The sequence below is a fragment of the Camelus ferus genome, chromosome 8 (genome assembly GCF_009834535.1).
Source record: "Camelus ferus isolate YT-003-E chromosome 8, BCGSAC_Cfer_1.0, whole genome shotgun sequence".
In the NCBI taxonomy this organism is placed as follows: Eukaryota; Metazoa; Chordata; class Mammalia; order Artiodactyla; family Camelidae; genus Camelus; species Camelus ferus.
The window spans coordinates 9,484,933-9,507,038 of NC_045703.1; the positions used below are offsets into that span (position 1 = coordinate 9,484,933).

General features: G+C 37.7%; 1 protein-coding gene across 2 annotated transcripts in view; it reads right to left on the reverse strand.

The window, feature by feature from the left end:
* SMAP1 (small ArfGAP 1) overlaps window positions 1–22,106 on the reverse strand; it is a 176,288-nt gene that overhangs the window by 52,119 nt on the left and 102,063 nt on the right. For both annotated transcript variants that reach the window (XM_032484452.1, XM_032484453.1), the window contains 2 exons: window positions 11,962–12,047; window positions 5,323–5,398 (listed from right to left, as the gene is read on the reverse strand). In XM_032484452.1, coding sequence (XP_032340343.1) covers window positions 5,323–5,398; window positions 11,962–12,047 — 162 coding nt within the window. The remainder of the gene's footprint in view (window positions 1–5,322; window positions 5,399–11,961; window positions 12,048–22,106) is intronic.

Consider the following 22,106-nt stretch of genomic DNA (forward strand, 5'->3'; position numbering starts at 1 on the left):
CTAATGTAACTTGAACATAGAAGGAAATATTTAAAAAGACAAACTGTGCATTTTAAAGCCTGGCTTCAAAGCTGGTTTATCCCACTGGGCATTTACCTATCTGAGATCTTTCATTGCCACTTCATTCAGAAAACAAGGGATTTTTAGAAGTATATAAAATCACTTAAGATAATAACCTGTATCATAAAGACCTTTTTGCCCGAACTCATGTAAAAGCTAAACACAAAAGTATAAGGGAGGAATAGGGGCATTCAGTATGTTAAGTATTACTAACTCAAGGTAAGTGTTTGCAAGTACAGTTCTCATTTTCAGAGGGTGATAAACTGATCTGACCACTTTTAAACCTCAAAAGGAGCAATATAAAACTATTCGGTAACTATGAGTCATTTAACAATGCATTTTAATGCAAAAAAAAAAAAAAACAACCCTTTAATACTATGTTCCAGATAGGGAAAAAACAGACTTGTTCAGTAAGAAAGACACTTGAAAAGTCAATGAGCAAATCAACCACGAATGGGTAAACAAACTATACCTGTACCTCAAACTACTGTGTGCCAATAAAAAAGGACTGGTCTAACAGCACACATGGAAACAGGGATGAGTTTCAGAAACATGCTGAAAGAAAGACGTCAGGCACATTGAGTAAACAGTATGAGTCCATTCATATGAAACTCTAGCAAAGACAAATATAACCCACAATGATAAAAGCAGGGCAGTGGCTCCCTGGGCTGGGGTGGGAGGCCAGAGACACAAAGGAAACTGCTGGAGTGAAGGAAACGTTCCACGTGCTAGTTACACAGGGGCAGACCGTTTCCAAAACTCACCGGACTGTGCCTTAAATTGTCTGCCTTTATTGTATGTCAAGTATACCTCAGTAAGATAGATTTTTAAAAAGCTGATGAGTAGGGTAAGGTCCGTTATGTGAGCGAGCAATGAAGAAATAGAAGTCTACATACTGACAATGGGAAGCACGGATACAGACGAGGGAAAAACGCAGAGGCAAGAAAAACTAATGCTCTTGATGTTCTTCTAAGCCTCTCCAGACCACTTCTCAGCAGCCCCACTAAGCACCCAAGCAGGAAATCATATCACCTGTCGCCAGGATGAGCCCTCCTCCCCAGTCTCCTCCCCCCGAGACGTGCTCTTCTCTGAACTATGACAAATCAAATACGAGTCTGCCCACTACATATTCCCACCTAGAAGGGCAGAGTCCAAACTCAACTAGGCCACAAGTGTCGTCTACCTGTCTCCCATCCTCCCCTGACCTGGCCACGCTGCCTCGAGCCGCACGTGACTCCTCTGGGTCTAGACTCTAGTCAGCCTCCCCTGGCTCTAGGGGTCTCCACTCCTGCTGTTTCCTTTGCAGGAGGTACCCACACTTCCAGTAGTTCCTACCCATCCGTTAATTCCCAGTGGACACTGCCCCCTCCAGGAAGTATCCTTTCCTTCCCCTAGTCTGTGTTAAGCAGCCACTTTATGGCTCCTAAAGCACCTTCTACAGCACTCCCCTACTGCATCCTCATCACGCCTGTCCAGTAAGGATGTGTGATTACTTAATCAATGTTCTTTGTTCAGCTGAAGTTGTCTGAGACACTGTTCTGGTCTGTTCATCATCTTTAGCATCTGGCATTCAGCAGGTCTCAATAAATATTTTTTTTATTTTTATTGTGGAACACAGGAGGATGAGTGCATCTCAGAGGCAGAACCAAAAGGAGGTTCCATCTCAACAGCAGTGCACTGGCTTGCTATCATACTTGTCTGAAATCTCATATAAGTTATCTACAGTTATTGTTACATTCAGAATTTATGTTGTTGGCTAGATGGTAATTCCATTTCACTGGATTTTAGTACTTTTAGAGAGAGAGAGGACAAGACTTTGACCTTGAAAACGGTGCTGGGAATTGGTGGTGTCAGTAAATCAATAGTCGTGTTTGAACATCCCCCTACTCCCCACCTTCTCCAGCCCTCCCCTCTATCCATGACAGGATACACAGGTGGAACCCGGAAAAGATTTCCCTCTGGAATAAACGAACTACAATCCTTCTCTCAATTATCCTTAAGCCCTGAGGTTCTTCACTAAGCCCCCACCAAAATAAACTGTATGTGAAGAAACTCTCAGAGCAATCCCATCATACAAACCCACCTACTGCAGAAGAAATCTAATCAGGCAAAACAGATTTCCCACTACCATGTACCAGGATAAGGTGAGCAAATAACTCTTTGAAAAAGTATCAAGTATTTAAAAAAATACCAGTATGATTATTTGAAGATCATAAGGCAAAATGTTCATCTATCTTTTCAAGAAAAGATTACATTACTTTCTTGATTTCTTTTTAATATCACCCTTTTTAACAGAATAATGGTATAATAAAAAATCATGCGCTCTGAAACACTGAAAAATACCCTATGGATTAATTGCTAGCAATACATTGCTTCACACCCATTTTCAAAATTCTTGGATATGTTTTCCAAGTGGAGATTTTATCACAGCAGTTCTCAGATGGCTGTCCCAGGAGCTCTCAGTATACTATGAAGCTCAAGTTTTTCAGGAGTCCAGAAATCATTTTAGAAACATGACTTCCAAAGTCAATTACCTTTCATGGCATATGTTAGATACAAAAGCTGAAAGTACATTTACTGAACTAATAAATCAATCATACAAAAGAAATCACCAATTAAACTCACTGGGAGAGTTAAGAGACTTCAACAAACTTAACTAAGGAATCACGGCCACGAACTATTATGAAGCAGCCTGAATTTTAATATACTAATTTAAAATCATTGGATAAATCACTAAGAAATGGAGAATTCTAGAAAACTTTCAAAATAGAATTCTTTAATGGCCACATCAGTCACCTGGCAGCCCATAATTAAAGGGTAAAATGTAGCAATATTAACCAAACAGAACTCATATCAAAATTGTGCCAATGATCTAAAGTCTTATGGTTAATTCTGAGTACTCACATCTCTAAATTGTCCACCTGCTGTGAGTCGTCTGCCCTGCCACCCTCCCCTCTTTCTCCAACATAATCATCCACAGGAGCTTACATTTACTAAGCTTGTATTTACTAGGTACTCTACAAAAAATGCAGCTTGCCTTATTTTATTTAACTCTTATAACACTACCAAATGTAGACACCAGAGCATTCTTATTCCACAGAAAAGGAAACCAAAACTGTAACAGAAGTAACAACAACAAAAAACACCCTGAAATTATGCTGTGTTACATTAATCTTAACTCACCACCTAGTTATTCATCACCTCAGTTTCTCATCCCCACCTCGAAGGGCATCTAAAATTCAATGCAATTCACACTGTCTTAAAACTATTGCTCATTTACCTTAAATAACAAATTATGCCAGCATTAGCTAACGACAAACAGAGCTCAATAAAATTAGGAGGACTAGCTCATTTTTATTGCAATATAGTATAGAAACGCTGCTTCCATAACAACTTTTAAGTTAAAACAAAGGATTTAATTTTACTTTTGTTGTACTAATTACTAGTTTTTAATACATATATGTGTGTATATACATACATACACAAATATGTAAGATGAGTGAAAATGCTGCTGTTTTTAAACCCTTAATATAATACTCAATTATAAGGCCACTGATGGGAAAAGTAATTTCGTGTGAAATTCAGTCTGGAGAAGTAAAACCTCTGTGTGCTGCAAACTCAAGTATTGAGTTCCAGAGGTTACTTCTGAGGTATGTGAAGTGATAAAGGAGGCAAGAAATGTGTAAGATCAACTGAAACAACAACAAGAAAGTGCTCATTTTAAAGTCACCAACTCCCAGTGATCATTAGCTGTTTTTCCAAGACAAATCCAAGGACGTTAGGGGTCAGGAGTAAATAGTTAGTTACCCGGACGTTCACCGCTCCAGCAGACTCGGTGTTTGATCATTCTGGTGGCAAATGAATCAAGTGAGAGTGGAAGTATGTGGTGGGGGGAGGAAGAAAGGGATGGGGGAGGGAAGAAGGGAGGAGAGGAGAGAAAAGCTGCTGATGGAAAAGAGCAGACAACGTGCCAGCACTCAGCCTCCTCACCTCAAGCCCGCTAGATCTCCCAAGAAATCACTGTTATCACTGTGTTTCCAGCTGTGATTCCCTGCTGCTTCAGAGGTTGCGGGGAGGTAAGGCAGGACAGATTTCTGTACTCAATGTTTTTCAAATGTCTCCCATCACTCGTTCCATCAAGGAACAGCCAGGGAGGGCAGATTCGCTCTGTATCACCATGACAGAATTTTAGGATGGCCACCAAAATTCTCATCCCCTAGTTTATACATCCTGTATTCTAAAATGATTTCTTAGAATTTCATATGAAAATATATTACTTGTGTTTTAAAGTAAGTCATTTTTCCCCATAATGCTATAACTAAACAATTTTATGGACATTATAAATACCATTCTCAATACTGTCCATTTTTGTCAATCTTTCAAAGGATTTCCTCTTCTACATCCACTGAAAATGCAGCCCAAAATAAACACAAGGGTACCTTTGCTCAAAAATATACATTAATCATACTTTAAACACTTTTCACCAAGATTTTTCAATGGTCAAACATAATATATTAAATTAAAATTTCCTTATTTTGTTAGAATTTGATCGTATGTTGCTTCTCCATATGGACTACAGGAAAATGAAAAGGAAAATCAGATTACATGCAAAAAGAGATGAAATTATTGCCTCTAAATTACTTGGCAGGTGACTTAAATACAAAATTAACTGGCTGGTAGCTTTATTGTTGAGCCAGGAATCAAAGACCAAAAAATGATTGAAATAATAAAGACAATTAGCTTTAAATGGTAATTACTGGGATGGGAAAATTTAATCAGGAAAAGAAAAAAAAACCATATTTGATCACTATAGTAAGGTCTCAAAATTAGGTATCAAATGCTTGATAATAATCAATTAAAAAGCATGTTTTAATAAACTTATGTCTGGACAGATTCACCAAAGCCCTTATAAGACAATAAACTGGCCTTTTTCATTCATTTCCAGAATCCAGTAAAATAACTTTCTCTACCTTCCTTTTTCAGTTAGTGGCTTTATATTTTTGTAAATTTCATACAATTAACTTAATCAAATGTCATTTAAGCAATTACTAGACTCTTACTTGATTATGCTCCTTTTTGAACCAAGAGTTCTGCTTTGAGAGCTCATTAACATTAAGTGACAAAAAATTCCAATATTCAAATGTTTTACGGTATGTAACTAGTATATCTTTACAATAAATAAATTGAGCTGTATCAGATGTTAGAAGTTCAAGATCTACTCAACAAACATTAATTGGTGATAGAGATGAAGATTTTACTTACATTTGTAAGTGCTATAGCATTTTTATCGTAGTATTTCTTCTTTTCGTATTTGTCTCTGATGAAAAATTCCACTGCTCTGAAAACAGATAACTTAAGGAAAAGCATGAGTTCAGTGACATGCACGTTCTCCTTTACTCCATCCTCTCCACAAAGCCAAGGCTCTAAATTCAATTTTCCCACTCCCCAGTCCGCTCTTTCCTCACATACTATTTCTACAACTAAATTCTGTAACCTAACTTTTCTTTCTGCCAAACCTACTTTCATTCTGTCTATCTCTTTCAGAAAACTTTCCCCATTCAACAAAACCACTCAACCCACTCTAAAAAGAAAGTAACCACACTTCTCAATTCTACCACACTCCTCAACCCTCCACTAAACTCTCAATTTAATTAAGGTTCATTTTGGATTTTCAGCGTAAGTGAAGAAACTAACACCCAGGCAGCACCCACAGTGCACCAGATACTCTGTGCTGTCCAGAGCTTTTTCCTTTTAATCCTTCCCCAAAGCAGTCATGTGCATATTACAATTTCCACCTCATAGGTGAAGAGTCAGCAACTTGGAAAGACTGAACAACCATGATTTCAACACTTCCGTTCATCCCACCATACATGGCTGCCTCTTATTGATTCCCCATGTATTAGAAGAATGGTGGTCAATTTTTTTTTCTTTCACAGCTTCAAAAAATGGAGAAGTCAAGAAGCTTAAACTAAAGATAGCACTATTTAATTTTTTTGAGGCTAGGTGGACTAGCCTGACCTGTTGGCAGAGTGAGGGACTTCTAGTAGGATTCAAGAGTTTTGAGTTACCTGATACAGAAGACTTCCCTCACCAATCTCTGCTTTATCCTATTCCACTAAAATGGGACTTCTTCCATTAGGGATTCTTAACTTTTTTATTTTTTAGTACCATGAGTGCCTTTAGTAGTTAAAGAAGGCTTGTGGACTCCTTTCTGAGATAATGCTTTTTAATGCATAAAATAGAATACAGAGGACTATAAAGGACATGAATTACACGGAAATACAACCTCTCTGTGGATCCCAGGATAAGACATCCTTCTGTTCAAAGAAAAGTTACCTTAAGCAGTAAAACAATATATTTTCAGTCAATAACTCCTGATTAGAAGTTAATAAAAGACCTTTAAGTTGACAGCTGAGGCAAAAGGTAATAGACAGAGTTAGCAGACCACTATACAGCAGGTATTAAAGGAAAAGCACTCAAAGGAGCCAGGGAAGGCAAGACAGACAGAAAATCTAAACACTCCATTTATTAAGTAAGCTGAATGACTGAAAGCTGTTTTGAAGACAGTTTTCTATGAATTGAGTATGTGAAAGGCACTTCAGATTATCTCCTTTTCTCCTCCTAACAACCTATAAGGAAGGTGCCATTTTACAACTAAAACTCGGGCACAGAAAGTTTAGGAAGTTCTCTGGCATTCTACAGTACAAGGGAGAACTGTGATCTGAAACCAGGGACGTCTGACATCGACCTCTGAGAATACTACCTCTGGTCACCACAGCTGCATCTGAGAACCAGTCATTGCATTTCTGCTAATAATAATACATGTCCTAAAATATAGCGAAGAACGTCAAATGCGGAAGACCTTCATTTCCAAGGTGCCCAGGGAGACCCTTTCAAGTGAGAGGTCCCCGAGCTGCCACCAGGCTGATTACTCAGATATCTGAACATTTTGGCAGCCAATACCAAAAAATCACCAAAACATGCCAAGGTTTTCATGAAATGCAATAATGTTATTTTATTTCGACAATTTCACATGTAAGTAAGCTAAATATGAAGTTTGCACAGACTGTAAACCCATGTTCAATATGACATCTTTCTATATTTCTAACAAGAAAAAAATGAAACAATCAAAAAAGTTGATGCTTTGGATGAGTATGCATGAATATGGGTTGTACTGAGCAATCTTCATTGTAGAAACAACTATTCACCACCACAAAAAGGGAAGAGAAAAATAAATTTACTTTGATGTCATTTTCACTCCAGATGATATATATTTGTTTTTAAAAACTGTATAAATGTTTTTAAAATAGTCATTATATTCACTTTTAAATATAAATATTATGTAACATATAATATGTATACAGTTATTTTTTAACCGAAGAAAATTATTAGAAATCTAAATTCAAGTATAATTTTTATGTTTAAATATTTGGGAGAATAACACTGATATATTTTCTCTTTAAAGACAGCAACAATAGTTTATTTTGGATACTGTTTCAAGTTTAAATGTTTATGACAAATAAAAGATCACTGTTTATGACGAAAAAATTACCATTAGAGAGAAAACTCATTAAGATTAAAAATACAGTATATAAAATAATTTAAACATCACTGTAAAACTAAAATATTGAAAACTATGATGTTTTTATAAATACTGAAGTTTGAAAAAGGCAAACATTTAAGTATGAATCTTCTGGAGTGAAAAACTATACTAACATCTGGTGAAATGAAATGTGTGAATTTTCAGAAATAACAGATATCTGTGAAATCCCAATTTATACTTAATATATTTTTTACAAGTAATTCAAGTATAGCTGAGTCTGGTTTCTGCTTCTGATAAGAAACCCTCTCAATATTATATAAGCAGTAGGCAACTTTAAAAAATTATATGAGATGAAAGGTGATCTGCTTTTCAAGGATATAAAAAAAAATAAAATAAAATAAAGCATTAAGGTAGGACAACACACTAGGATAGTCCTAATTATTAACATAAAACATTACTTTTTCAGAATTGCATGGAAGTCACCTGAGTGAGAATGGTGATTTACAGAACATGCTACATCCTTGGTTGCTCTCAGTTCCCACGTGCCTCTTCGACCAAGAATGTATTGCGTGGTCCTTATTTCTTTTTATACAAGGCCCCAGATGCCAGGCAATTCTTCATTGTTACCTCACCTACAGAAAAAATTATTTATTCCAGAGGGGCAGCAAACTTTTTCTTAAAGAGCCAGGCAGTAAATATTTTAGGTCCTGTGGGGCACTAGGGTCTACGGTGCAACTACTCACTGCTGCATTTGTAGCTCCAAAGTAGCCTCAGAAAATTTATAAATGAATGGGCATGGCTATGTTCTAATAAAACTTTATTTACAAAAACAGTAGCTGGCTCATGGGCCTGCATTCACTGATTTCTGAATTCTACTCCCAAAATTCTATTTGCTAGAGGGCAAAGTGTAGCCAAATTGGATTTATAGAGGTTCTCTGTGTCTGCAAACTGTCACTGTAGACAACGTAAGGGATTTTCAAGGGAAATTTGATGATAATTTTGCACTCCGTGCTGACTGTAGTACTAACTCCCAGAGGAGAATTAGTACTCCGATGTGCACCCTCATCTCGGGTACCAGCAGGCACTTGTTATTTAACTGGCAGTTATTGTGACCTTGAAGCTAGCTGATCTCTTGAACCCATACTCAGATACATAAAGAAGATACTAATACTCCACCTCACAACATTGTTGAGAGTTCAGGGGGTAATACAGACAAAGCACCCATCACAGTACCTAGCAAACAGGAAGCCCTCAATAAATGACGTGGGCTTTTATTTCTGCCGAGCTGGGTGCCTGTTTCCGCTCCTTCACAATGGAGGTAACGCTGAGACTCATCTCACAGGATCGCCAGGGGATTTAAGAAGTAAGAGCGGTCTGTGGCACAGGGTAAATTTCACTCCTAGCTCTTACTATCGATAAATGCATTTTAATAGGCAAATGTTTTAGACACAGGGCCCCAGCGGAGGGGGAAGTAGATGGCAGCTACTGTGTTAAGGGCTGAGGCGGCCTGCACAGCGTCAAGTCTGAGCAAATATGAAACATCAACAAAAGAACCAACTAATCTGGAGATCAGGAAATATTTATCTTCATTTTCCAGTCTCCAGGTGCCTTTAGACACAAAAGGACTTAATTATACACTGACAGAGATCAATAATACACCCCCCCCCAAAAAAAAAACCAGAAATAGAATAGTAATGATTTCAGCAAATCAAGGTAAGGAGTATACTGACAACAATTCATGTTTAAGTGGTTGATTTGGGAGTCAGTAAACAAATAACAAGATGCCCCAGAATATTCCCTGTGCCTGTGGTTATAGAACATTTAGTACCTTAATTGTCTCAATCCTCAAAATGAACAAATAATACTAACTAAATCCAGGAAAATTTTAACATTACGATGTGTTTTATATTTAAACATGTATTTATTTGTATTTCAAGATTTCTTCCTTTCTTTAAAGATACCATTTAAAAGACAATTAAATTAATATCTATTCCCAAGAACAAAATCTTCCAGCTCCAGACACACACCACTGACAGCAGTAAAATTTTCAAAAGCTCCAAGAAGAGCTGCTGATTAGCTGTGGCGCACAACAGATCTCATGGAACTGAAGTAATTAAAGTTTGTAGATAAGACGAAATATCCTAATAATGGAAAGCTTAATGTAAAGCTTTATCACTCGTCATGCACTAGCACACGCAGCCTATAATTAACCACATCCCACATGAGAAATTACACTTTCACAGCAGCTTCTGCCTAACTTTTGTAAACTGCAAAGCTTTTAAAAAGTGACAAATCTTGTTAAGAATGCAGTGAGGTCCCCTATTGTGTGAGTTTCACTCAGTTTGGTTCCACTTGCCTCTAGGGATGAGACAACTATATTTAAATCAAATAAAAGTGCAGAGATGTTGGACTTTTCAAAGAGCACTGAGCTTTAGAGCGACTCATGAAATCAAGAAAGAAAGGGGACTGGTATTCTTACTAGTCTCCCCAACGAAAGCTCCAAATCACAGTGTTCATAGTTAAAAGAAGGGATAAAAATAATGCAGATGTAATAACTAAAGTTAAAAAAAAAATTTTAAGGCAATGGTATTGCTGCCCTAGGTAAACATAACTTAACCGAGCATCTTTCTATCACCTACACGGAAGTGATTGTCCAGTTTACATTTCCTGCTTTCTTTTAGGGTCCAGATGCCTGCTTCCAGCTTCCAAATGGGCATCTGTCTCCACATATGCGTCCAACAGACACCTCATCCTGCCCAAAGTAATGGCTCACTGTCTTCAACCTCTACCCCTTAAACCTTCATCTGGTACTGAATTCCTTCCTCCAGTAAGATTGCCTCACTCACTGAACCTAAGGCAAGCTAGAAAATCTGGGGTCATCTCTGTCTTCCCCGGAAACAAAGCCAATCTTCATCTCCTCCAACTGCTCCTGCCTTCCCAACTTCTTTATGATCGTCCCAGTTCGCCCCTGCTCATTCTCAGCTCTCTTCTGGAACTCACATCCCCATCACCTCTCACTTCTGAGCTGTACGGGTATTCTACACCGTCTCCCCGACTCCGCCATCTCCTCCAGCTCATCTTCCTGGCAGTGGAAGCTAATGTCTCTAATATTTCTCCTGCTTCAAAACCCTGCATGGCTTTTCAAATTCTTCAACCCTTTGGGCCAATGAAATGAGGTTCAAACTGCTCTCTATGGTACTAAAAACCCTTTAGAATCTGGAAAATGAGCTGCTTCTGCCGCCTGCCCCAAAGAAATTAACTCCTGTCACATCAAAACTGTAAAATGTCGTGTGTCCTCACACCATCATACTTCAGCTCACACGATCTTCTCTGCCTGAAGTGTACCGCCCACTCTCACCCTAGGATCTCGCTATAATAAAACTAGCCTTGGATATCAGATTGTTAATTTATGGGAAGGAGGTGGGGGGAGCAGAAACAGAAAAGGTCAAACACTAACTTTTTTAATGTAACTCAAAAAGTTTCCACACAATTATGAAAAAAATATATAATAGCCAGTATCTCCTGTGTAAGAAAAGATCAACTTTTTTCTTTGTCTGGTCACACAAACCGATTTTAGTACACAATGGGGTAATATACAACCAATCTTTAAGAAGCTACATTCTAGTGCCAAAACCACAAAAATCACTTTTGGATAAAATCACAAATACCTACATTCAATTAGATAATCCTATTATGATTTTATAGGATTTCTCAAACTCAGACTGAAGTTTGAGAAATCCTATAAAGTCAAATGATTTACCTTTAACATGTGAAACACATCCTGACTAAAACGTCTTTGAGAAAATATTCTATTCATTCATTAGGGCAGATCTGAAGTAAATACTGCTGTGCACCCTGGGATGAAGACGGAGTGTCAGTGGTGAAGTGAGCCCAAATTACCCCAGCACTTCCACTAAACATGCCCCTTGCCTTGCAAACGCGTAAATGTCAAAGTGCTTCATATAAATTACTACATAAAGGTGATCAAAGAAAACCCCTCTAGAAAGGATTTTTTTTAAAAATACTCAAGATGTTCACAAATCAATTCTCAAATAATAGCCTAAAATAATAAACAACACATACTCTTCAATCAAGAATTAAGGAAGTCAATCAAGAAGAATCAGTTAAAATATTTTACACTTAACAATAATTACATAAAAATACTATATAGATTACGTGTTACCAGAATCGTATTAAAAACTTACTGCCTACAAAGCACAGCTCAAGGCAAATGAATTTCTATTTTTAATGAACAACAGTGTGACAAAGTTCACATCTTCCTAAATACAGTTAAAATATGAACCATAAAAATGAGCTAATTCTTTTAAAACCCATAATAAAGACACTTTAAAGGATACTGATCTGTCTGCGGTCTTCGAAAGTTCTCTGGAAGATGGGCTTCATACAGTAGTCGTGCTTTCGTGTTTCCCATATCCTGCATGCACTACAATTAAAAAAGAATCAAGTATTTTCATTACTCACATAAACATTAAAAAGTAATTCCTATAACACACACGTATACGCAGGTATACACACACTAGACATGTATCATTCCCAACATACAATCTTCTCTTTAGAAAAATAATTTAAATCACAACTATGAAATTAATTCAAGTTCAAAACAGAAGCATATTTTTAATACTCCACATTTTTTCAACATATGTGGATCCACGGTTTTCTCACGCTTTTTCTGTGTCTGTAATGTCATCTTTATTTATACTCACTACTTCTTAAAAGCAGCTTCCCTGGCTTTGTGGTGGTGTATTGTTTTAAATACACCACATGAACAACACTGCCACTTCTAAGGCTAACAACTCAAAATCAAATTTTCTTTGTTTTGAGCTTCAGAATACTGAGGATTTCAGGATTTACAACCAAGATCACAACGGAGAGCGGGTCCAGAAACAGTGCTGACCCAGAACACTACAGACGTGGACTCATTTCTCTGGGATTATCAATCTCTTCAAGATTGTGCTAGAAGCCAAGGATCCTCTCCCTACCAAAAAGCTGTGCCTAACGGCCAAGTTTTACACACAAGTTTAGGAGTTCACAGGACTTCTCCCTAAAACCTATCAACCGCAGGAGCAATAACCACTGCTGAGGAGGCGTAAGATAATTACACTGGTTGAAATGATTATTCAGTTAAGCTCCATCATCTGTGAACCAAACAGCACTTCCAGGATATTCTATCACATTAGAAACTGAACTAACGTTTACAAGCCAAACATTCTTCTATTACTATTTTACACCATTGACATGCAGCTTAAATTCCTTAAAATGCTTGAACTGGCTGAAAGATCTGCTTCTGTAATTCCTTTTTTCCCCCTCATTTCCAAAACACACAGCCCCACACCCCCAAGAAGACAACCCAGGCTTAAAAGACTACCAGACGTCAACCTTGAGTTGTAGCCCTCAAGTGTACACGAACCATCCTCCATCTTCCTTCAGGTAAAAGTACAGTGACTTTTCTCCCAACTGAGAGTTTTAAGGTATTCAAAATCCTAACATACACTTCATTTCCAGATATCTACACCACACTCCCTCAACATAAGCATTCTTCAGGGTAAACGAGATTTCTAGGTCATCTCTCTAGAGAGAATGAGAAAGTGAAGTAACGAAAGGCTGGGAAATATAAGGGCTAGTAAACCGAAAAAAAATGAAAGGCTTTTTGTTATTTAGCTCTGGAGGGAACACGGCAGGCCACAGGGCTGGCGCGCTGGGAGGCACACTAGCGCCAAGGCGATAGCGCTAGCAAGGCTGGGAAGTGATTCTGTGCGGGGAGAAGGGTCGAGAAACGTTCAGTATAGCTCACCCTTCCCAAAAAGAGAAAAAATGTTTTCAAACATTCAAATGATGCTGCATCTCTGTGCTGTGGTAGGAATTTAGAAGCAGAGATGATCAAGTCATGTAATCACAAAGACATTAAACATTTGGAAAGAACTAGACCAAGAAAAAAATGTCTCTTAGCTCGCATAATATTTGCAAAGAAGCAAAAAGTAACTTAAATATGGCTCAGAGAAACTATGAAAAGAAGAAGATTTGAAGTTTCTAACAATAGGGATACATAAAAATTTACTAACACTAAAAACAGTAGCTGCTACCCAGGCCATACCTCACTGATCCAAAGTTATATTTTTCTTCATATTTTAACATTTATGAATAGAAATACATCTTACAATTGATGGTGTCTTATAATTGATCTTTTATCTTATTAGTCCATAAAATAGAGGTGGTTCTTATAATCAGTGACATTATCTTATATTCAACAAATATGACTCTATACATTATATACAAGTATTCTCTTTAATACAGATTATTAGTATTTTATTTTGGCAAAATAAAAAATAATTAGGAACAAGGCGTACATATACATTATACCAAATTATTTAATTTTGTTCTAGGGATGCTATCCATCAATTAGACAGAACAAAACAAAACAAAACAAAACAAAACAAAAAGAGGTATAAAAATCTGAAACGGAAAGGAATGTGAAATAATGGGCCATTTCTTCAGAAGACCACTGCCAAAAAGTGACTTAATGAAGGTACGTGTGTGTGTCTGTGTTAGCTGGGAATGGGCGAAACAAGGATTCAACGACACTAAAGATACAGAGAGATCATTTTGTAAAAAGAAGGGAGATGCTAGTAAGCTCAGATAATTTCTAAGTTTCTAAAAGGCAGAACAGAGTAGAGTGGAAAGAAAGTCTGCAATGGAAGGACCAGTGGAGATGAAGCCGGTTCAGCAAACTGGAGATGTTAGAGCAAGGGGAAGACAACAGGGGCTGGCACTCTGGGGAGGCGACAGAAATGTGGCACAAACTAGCTGCCCTCAAAGTTTCAAGACGATACTGGAAATGGCCCTACGGGACACGTGAAAATTTACTTTATTGACCCTAAGAAGCAAACTGTCTGGTAATCAGCAGAAAATAATGAAGTAGCCCAATAACTACAATAACAAGCATTAGGCTCAATACTTTAGTCATATATATAAACAATGTTATTATAATTAGATGTATTGTATATAATACATAAATTGTATATCTATTACAAAATATAAATTGTATATGCCATTTTTAATTTCAAAAAGCCCTGATTTAGATGTTATTACCCTAATTTGACAAAAAAAAAAAAAGGAACCTGAAGCTGCAAGATGTTAACAGGCCCAAGATCATTAGTCTCCACAAGTATTTAACTCTTGATAGAACCAACCAGCATCAGCCATCAGTAACTTAGGTATCTTAGCAGCATCCAGTGGAACTGGGACTACACCGTGCAGGGCTCATGAACACCAACCAGGCTCTCTGTTTCACAGGCTGTTTTCAGTCCACAGATGAGGAAACAGGCACAAAGAGGTTCTCTACTGGGTAATTCAAGGAATCAGCTACAGAGCTGAGACCGGAATCCAGTTCCCTCAGTCCCAATCCTCACCACCATGCACCAGCTAGTTAAAACAAGTATCCAGGAAATTTCACCACAAAACAGAATACTGTAACTATTGCCTCCATTGTTAAAACCCCTTTCCTATTATTAAAATGTTATTCTTTTTCTTTTAGGTTTTCTAATCCAAAATGCTTTAGCAAAATGCACTGACTGTTAGAAAGGAGAATTTTAGTTGCTTATTCTTTGGCAATTTATGATTCAGTTTTCCAGAGCTGGGATGAGCAGACTAGTCACAAAAAACAGGGATGATAAAGGGCAAATACTTGTTTTAAAAGAAAAAGTGAGCTTTACATATTTAATTATATTTAACTACAATGAGATTTAAGATACGGGTAATGAACTACCTAACTTCCACCATCTCATTCCTACAACTCAAGCCAGATCCTAAGCACTATGCACCGTTCTGAAAATCTTAAATTTTATGAATCTGTTTTCACTTCTCTGAAAGGAGGGATATGTGTAAGACTATGAAAAATTAAAAGACCTTACCAATTTTGAAAATTCTTTGGCTTTATAGAAGTCATGTCATTTTCTGTCAATTTTTTTCTCTTCCACTCACACTTCAAATATAAAAAAGGAAGGAAGAGGACCCTTAATTACTCAAATCAAAGCTTTTATTAGGGTTTTTAAATACTTTAAAATAGATATTTACTTACTTAACAAACTATAGTTGGTTTCAAAATTAGATTTTTAAAAAATAAGCCAAGCATCCAGAAAGCAGAAATGTATTGATATTCTTGACCAATGATTGTAAGAATATGTCAAATACAAATTCAACATTCATTTTTTACTTTAAGAAAAAATATATAATTATATATAATATGATATATATTTACATAAACTATATTGAGGAATAAGTGAGATGTGTACCTCACAGTTATGATAAATGCCATTTAGTTAGAACATATTTAAAAATGAATGTTACTTACTATTTCTATTAAATTCAATCTGTCCTCGTTTTACACAATATATGGTCCTAGAAAGATGAATTTTATATTATACTTCTTGACTGAACCACCTTCATCCAAAATCACCACGATTATAATGGAAAAGGAAGGCTTCACCTAGAAATGGTATAATAAAACACACTTACGAATCCCAGAACCTACTATTAAAAGTATTCATCCTCATCAGTCCATGATCTGTGTGTTTGTCTTGCCACATCGTCCAGTACATAGAATACCACCTGCCCAGAGCCTCACACATCACTTGAAATTGAATTTAAAAAAAACCTATTTGAACTGAAATGCTGAGAAGTGCCTACCAGCTAACACACTGTCCTCACAGTCTAACATACATAAAGCATCTCTATTTCTGAAACTTTCTAAGTAGAAAACATATCACCCAGTCCTAGTTTTTGCACTAAAAACAATATAACATATATTCTGAAAGAGTTCTAAATTTTTCATGTTTTACAGAGACTGAAGAGAATAGAGGCTGTCAATTTAAAGGTTTAATAGGCATTTATTTTTGTATTAGTGTAATTTAATAACCATACAGAAAAACTAAAAAAATAACAAAAAGTGGGAAGAGAGTAAACAAAAGCAGAATCAATAAGTAAGCAAACAAATGTAACCAGAAATTTTATTTTTATGTAACACTACTGGGTACATTAAAAAAAATCACTGTTTTATGTCAATGGGGCATCTCCAGTGGAAAAATACGGCAATTAAGCTGCACACAAGAACAGTTTTACTAAAAAAGGGGTCATGAAACACATGTAAAGAGAAAGGGCAACAGTAACAAACAGAAATCACATGTGCCCAAGCTTCAGGCATTGTCAATACTGGGAAACAGTAATAACCCGCAAGATGAGTAACAGGCCACCCGAGGTTCCAAGTTAATGATTCACTCTCTCGAGAATAAAACTCGTCCATTTCTTTCTTTTCTTTCATCTTCCCAAATCCTGGAAAGCAGAGCTCTTTGTGGAATTCAACCCAGTGACAGGATGACGCCAGGGCCTGGCTTGTCTTTATCCTGGCCCAGCCAAAGCCAGCCCAGCCCAGCCAGCCTGGGTCAGCGTCCGTGCGGAAGACTTAGGCCTTCTCAGGCCCCCTTCGTGTCGTGCAACCCCCTTTTCTCAGTGCCCGCCTCCTGCCTGCCCCTGGCACCACGTTTCCCGCACTTTTCCCGAAGAGTGTCTAAGGCAACAACCACTTACAGTTGAACAAAAATTCGCACTAATGTATCATTTCAGGATGGAGTTGCAGAGTCTTCATAAATTTCTATGCTACTGACTTGCCCTTCAGGGTTCACTGGCTATTTTTTTAAATGGAATAAGTGGAAAAAAGAGTAAGAGCTACAAAATAAAAGACAGAGAATACTAACTGATTTGCTGCAAATGATTAGGTTACAATGTGGCAAATAGACCTTCTAAATTCCCCATAGCAAAAATGCAAAACACTAAAATGACCAACAGAATCTGACACATTAATGTGTAAGGGAAGAATGTGAAAAGTCTATTAAATTTGGAGGAAAACAAGGCAAAAAAAAAAAAAAAAAGGCAAATTAGAATACTTCCACCCATCTTCTGAGGAATAGATGGGGGGGAAAGAAGAATCTTACCCCAGGTCAAAAGATTACTGGGTAAGGATATGAAAACAGCTAAGAATGTGCACCACTCCTACGTCTGTATATAAGCACGAAATATTTCAGGAAGAATGTATAAGAAACTGAAAAACATGGCTGCTCCTACAGAGGGAAACTGGATGACTGAGGAACAAAAATATGAGAGAGAGGCCACTCATTTTACACCTTTTGTTCCATAAATTCCCCATTCCCCAAAACAATAAAATAATTAAAAGGGGCTACATTAATCCTACATTGTTTCCAAGTAAATTACTGTCCAGAGGGAGCTAAGCCAGGGTATCCAGGCAGCATTTGAATCAAAGCAAGGAGACCTCCTCCTACGAGGACCTCCACCTCTACCAAGAGAACAAAGTCTTCTGAGGACCAAAGACGTTATGAATCAAATGAACTCAGTATTTTTAAAAATCCCATCCAAGTGCATCTTACACTCATAATACATTCAAAATGTAAGCGTGGCATTTATTTACCATGTGCTTTCCCAGTATCATTATCTCCAAAAAGAAACTGTACTGTTGCTGAATACTCATCATTGAAATTTCAGTGTATTTGTTTTTGCTTCTTAAAATTTCAATGTATTTGGTTTTGTGTGGGAGAGGGCATACTTCCTGCCCTACTATTTTCTGTTCATTTAAATTTTTAGAACACAAAGACTGAAATCTTAAACTGCCTTAGCTGACTGTGTATTTTTAAAAAACAAAAAAAACCCCTCTTACTTAAAAAGAGAAAATTAATATTTGTAAGTCCCTGGATAAATTCTTCATGTCAGTGACTCACCTCTACTACCACTTGAAATTTTCCAGAATACTTCTCTATCTTCCTCTCAAAAGCCACCAGGATTTCTTGCATAGGAGCAAGCTTTTCAGGACTGGTTTCAAGATCTTTTGGGTTCCAGCTGCTGGAAAAGAAGGGCCAGCGTTCTTGGTCTCAGGAACTCCTTGGAAATATCTAATACAGAGTCCACTCCTTCAGTTTTCATGAAACTGTGTTTTAGGGTAGTCGTTCTCTTTCTGTTTTAATTGTTTTTAAGAACAAAATAAGCCAACCACACATACGTAAAAGTTAAAATTTTTAAGTGAGGATGTAAAATTAGAGGTACCAGTTTTCTGATTTTTCACAATTTCTAGATATTCTCAGACCTTGATGCATATGTTGCAGCATTTGCTAGCTGGTACAAACTCAGAGAATGAATTCTTTATTTAAAGCAATAAAATCACAGTTATGACAAAATTGGGAAAGTCTCACATTACAGTCTTTTGTCATCACTACTTACTATGAAATTCATTCCATCTGAAGTCCAGGAAAAAAGCACTACTTTCATCCGAGGTGCCTGAGGCCCAGCTCAGGAGTCATCTGGACTCCTGTCTCTTTTGTCACAAATCTCAGTGATTCTAACTGTAATATTTTTTGTAGGCTTTCTCTGTTAATCAACCTCATTGCCATTACTTTAGTTCAAGATCTAGTCACCCACCGCCAGGGTCATTGCAGGAACAAGCCCATCAGATTTACGTTCTTAAAAGAAACATAGTATTAGATGTCACTCTTCACCTTGTAATGTGTTAAGAGCTCCCTCTGCTGTCCTTCCCCCCACCCCCAAGCCCCCATCACTCACAGGATCAAGGCCAAACCAGCCCCTGCCTGACAGTTTCACCTTCACCTCCTAAGACCCACAGGACTGCACCCAATACTATGGTCACAGAAAACAACCCTACTCTCTCAAACACGACGTACTTTGTCCCTCTGTACACTGTTAGTGTGTGTTTAGAAATTAACAAAGGTCACTATCAAAATAGTAATGAGACATTAAAAAGATACATTTAGAACTTACCATATCACTAGATACTGCTAATTTTAAAATGTTCTAAAAAAGAAAGAAAGAAAAAGGAGCCACTGCTAAGTAAGTTGCTGAAGATCACCCATCATGTAGCTGACAAAGCCCAAACCAGAGCCCAGGTCTCTGGAGTCCCAGGCCAGTGCTACCCTCTGTCCCACACCTGCTCTCCTCTATCATTTTATATCCACGCAAAGCAGGAAGAGAAGCAAGGATACCTCTAAAATACTGTACACAATGGCATTAGTCATAATTGTGTTTCTAGATGAGCCATTCAAACAGGTACTCATTCATCGGTGCCCAACAATTTCCTACCAAAGAAAGTGCTCTCTAGGGTATAAGCCCTTGCCTTCAGCTCTACTAGACGAGGCAGTACAGAATTAACAGAGCTAAATGAGTGACCTCCATTAAGTAACACCTTACCATTTTGTTCACTGCTTTGACTCAAGAACTCTAGCCAGTCACTAGGAAAAGAGAATTCTAAAACTAGTACTGATATTTTTAAAAGTTTAACCTTAAAAACGATTAACAATAGCAAAAGAAAGAGCACAATCCTGCACAATCAAATTCAAAATAAATGTAGCTTCTTCCCAAATGGCCTGTAAAAAGATGCAAACCTCCTACTAAGCCACACAGAGTCAGCGTTATAGACAGTACCACGTTTCTCTCTTCGCTTCCCTCTGCACATGCAGGTAGAACATAAACTCGACTCTCTGCTTCTTTGAGGACACATTTCATGGCCTGGGCAAGGAGTCAGGGTAAGAGGGATCCCAACCAACTTAAAAAGGTAAGTCTGTACACAAGGCTATAATTAGAGAAATGTCATCAGCTTGATGGATTTATAATGAGCATTCCTTCCACAAAATAAGGAAAGCCATTTGATCTGGGGTTTCTTAAAGAGGAGGGTACCAAGAATTGCGAACTGAAAGTTTATTATATGTATGGTTGTGTAAGTCACTAAGGAAATTTATCTAAGGGTCAAAACTTTTAGAGGTTAAACAATGTTCTAACACATACAGGTCAAGTGCAGTTAAATCATATAGTGCTCCAAATTAGCTTTTTTACTGGGAATTTTATTCATTTAAATATTGCTTGTCACAGGACTTCTATAACAGCAATGACAGTTTTTGCAGCTTCCAGAAGCTCCTCACACAAAAAGTAGTACTAGATTCAAAAAACCACAACCCGTGCCCAATATTCACAAAGAAATCTGGTGATGGAGTACCCCCACAAACCCCAGGATGCCATCAGGTGGGGAGCACGTAACGGCACTAGGCCATGTGATGCCTGCAGCTCACAAGGCATCAGTGGATCTGAGAACAGAACCTGAGATGGTGAAGACATACACACTGGAGACTGCTGTGAACCAACGTGAAGAAAGTACACGAGGCGGGAAGGACTTTTACCCAATCCAACAGCAAGTCAGTGCAAGGAGCTGGGACTGGAGAGGAAGCAGTCTAGTTCTAGCTCAAGTTCCCCATAACTCTCACTAGGTAACCAGCACGTGTGCCTTCCAGGACAGGGCCCCACACTGAGTAGAAACTCCTGGGAAACAATTTAACATTGAGCACAACAGGAAGAATGGAGGTAAAGGAAGAGAAGGTCCAGATAAAAGTGGGAGAAGGGAACAGAGTAAGAAAATCTCAGAAAACAAGTGGCCTTAATGTTTAAACATCACATGAAAACAACTGAAGGTGGATCTGTGAGGTTGCAAAGCTATCGTGAACATCAATTCCTTTTAAAGCTAATGAAAACCTAACGTCACATAACACAACCAAGGCGAAATCTCATACACAGTTATCAGAAGAGAATCAGAAGCGGAGTAACACCTCTGACAACGCAACCACCCAAGAACAGGTGTGCCGAGAACGAGCCACAAGACACAGAGGCAAGATAGGAAAACGTGTAAAACGAATTCAAGGGCATGTGACGTCATGAAAGAACAACTAAATCAGAATCAGGAATATTCAGGATTAGAATGAAAACTCAGGGAAGAATTAGAAATAAAAGGAAAAAGATTTCAGAAATGAGTATGAAATTAAACAGAACATGAGCACAAATAAACCCAGCAAGTAACGGTCTAAGAAAACTGGAGAGGCAAAAGAAGAAAAAAGTTTTAATGAGGAAAAAAAAAGCCATGAAAAGAGAAAATGACAACTATTAGAGCCAGGCAATGAAGACCCAACAACCAGGTGAGACAGTCACTGAAAAAGGAAACTCAAACAAGGAAACAGGATACCAAGAAACGAATTTCTAAAAAGTCACTGAAGTAAAAAACCTGAAACTACATATTGAAAAAGGCATTTCCTGTCTAAAAGAAACCTCTTTATGTTTCAAGACAGAGACAGGTCAGACATAAAAGCATGAAAGAACGTGGGTCATGCAAACATTAAGCAAGAGGAACTGCAGAGGCTCCAGGCGAACACACAACGACCACTGACACATTCACATCCCCACCGGGAAACACAGAGACAAGGAGCCAGCTGTGTTGTTTTAAATTTTCCAGTAGCCTCATTAAAAAGAAAACAGGTAAAACTAATTTTAGTAATGTTTTATTTAATGCGTCTTTCTCCTCTGCAGGACTTCCAGGGAAACATAATAACTTATCTCACCTGCACTGAAGGACTTAAAATGGTGTCACAATGCC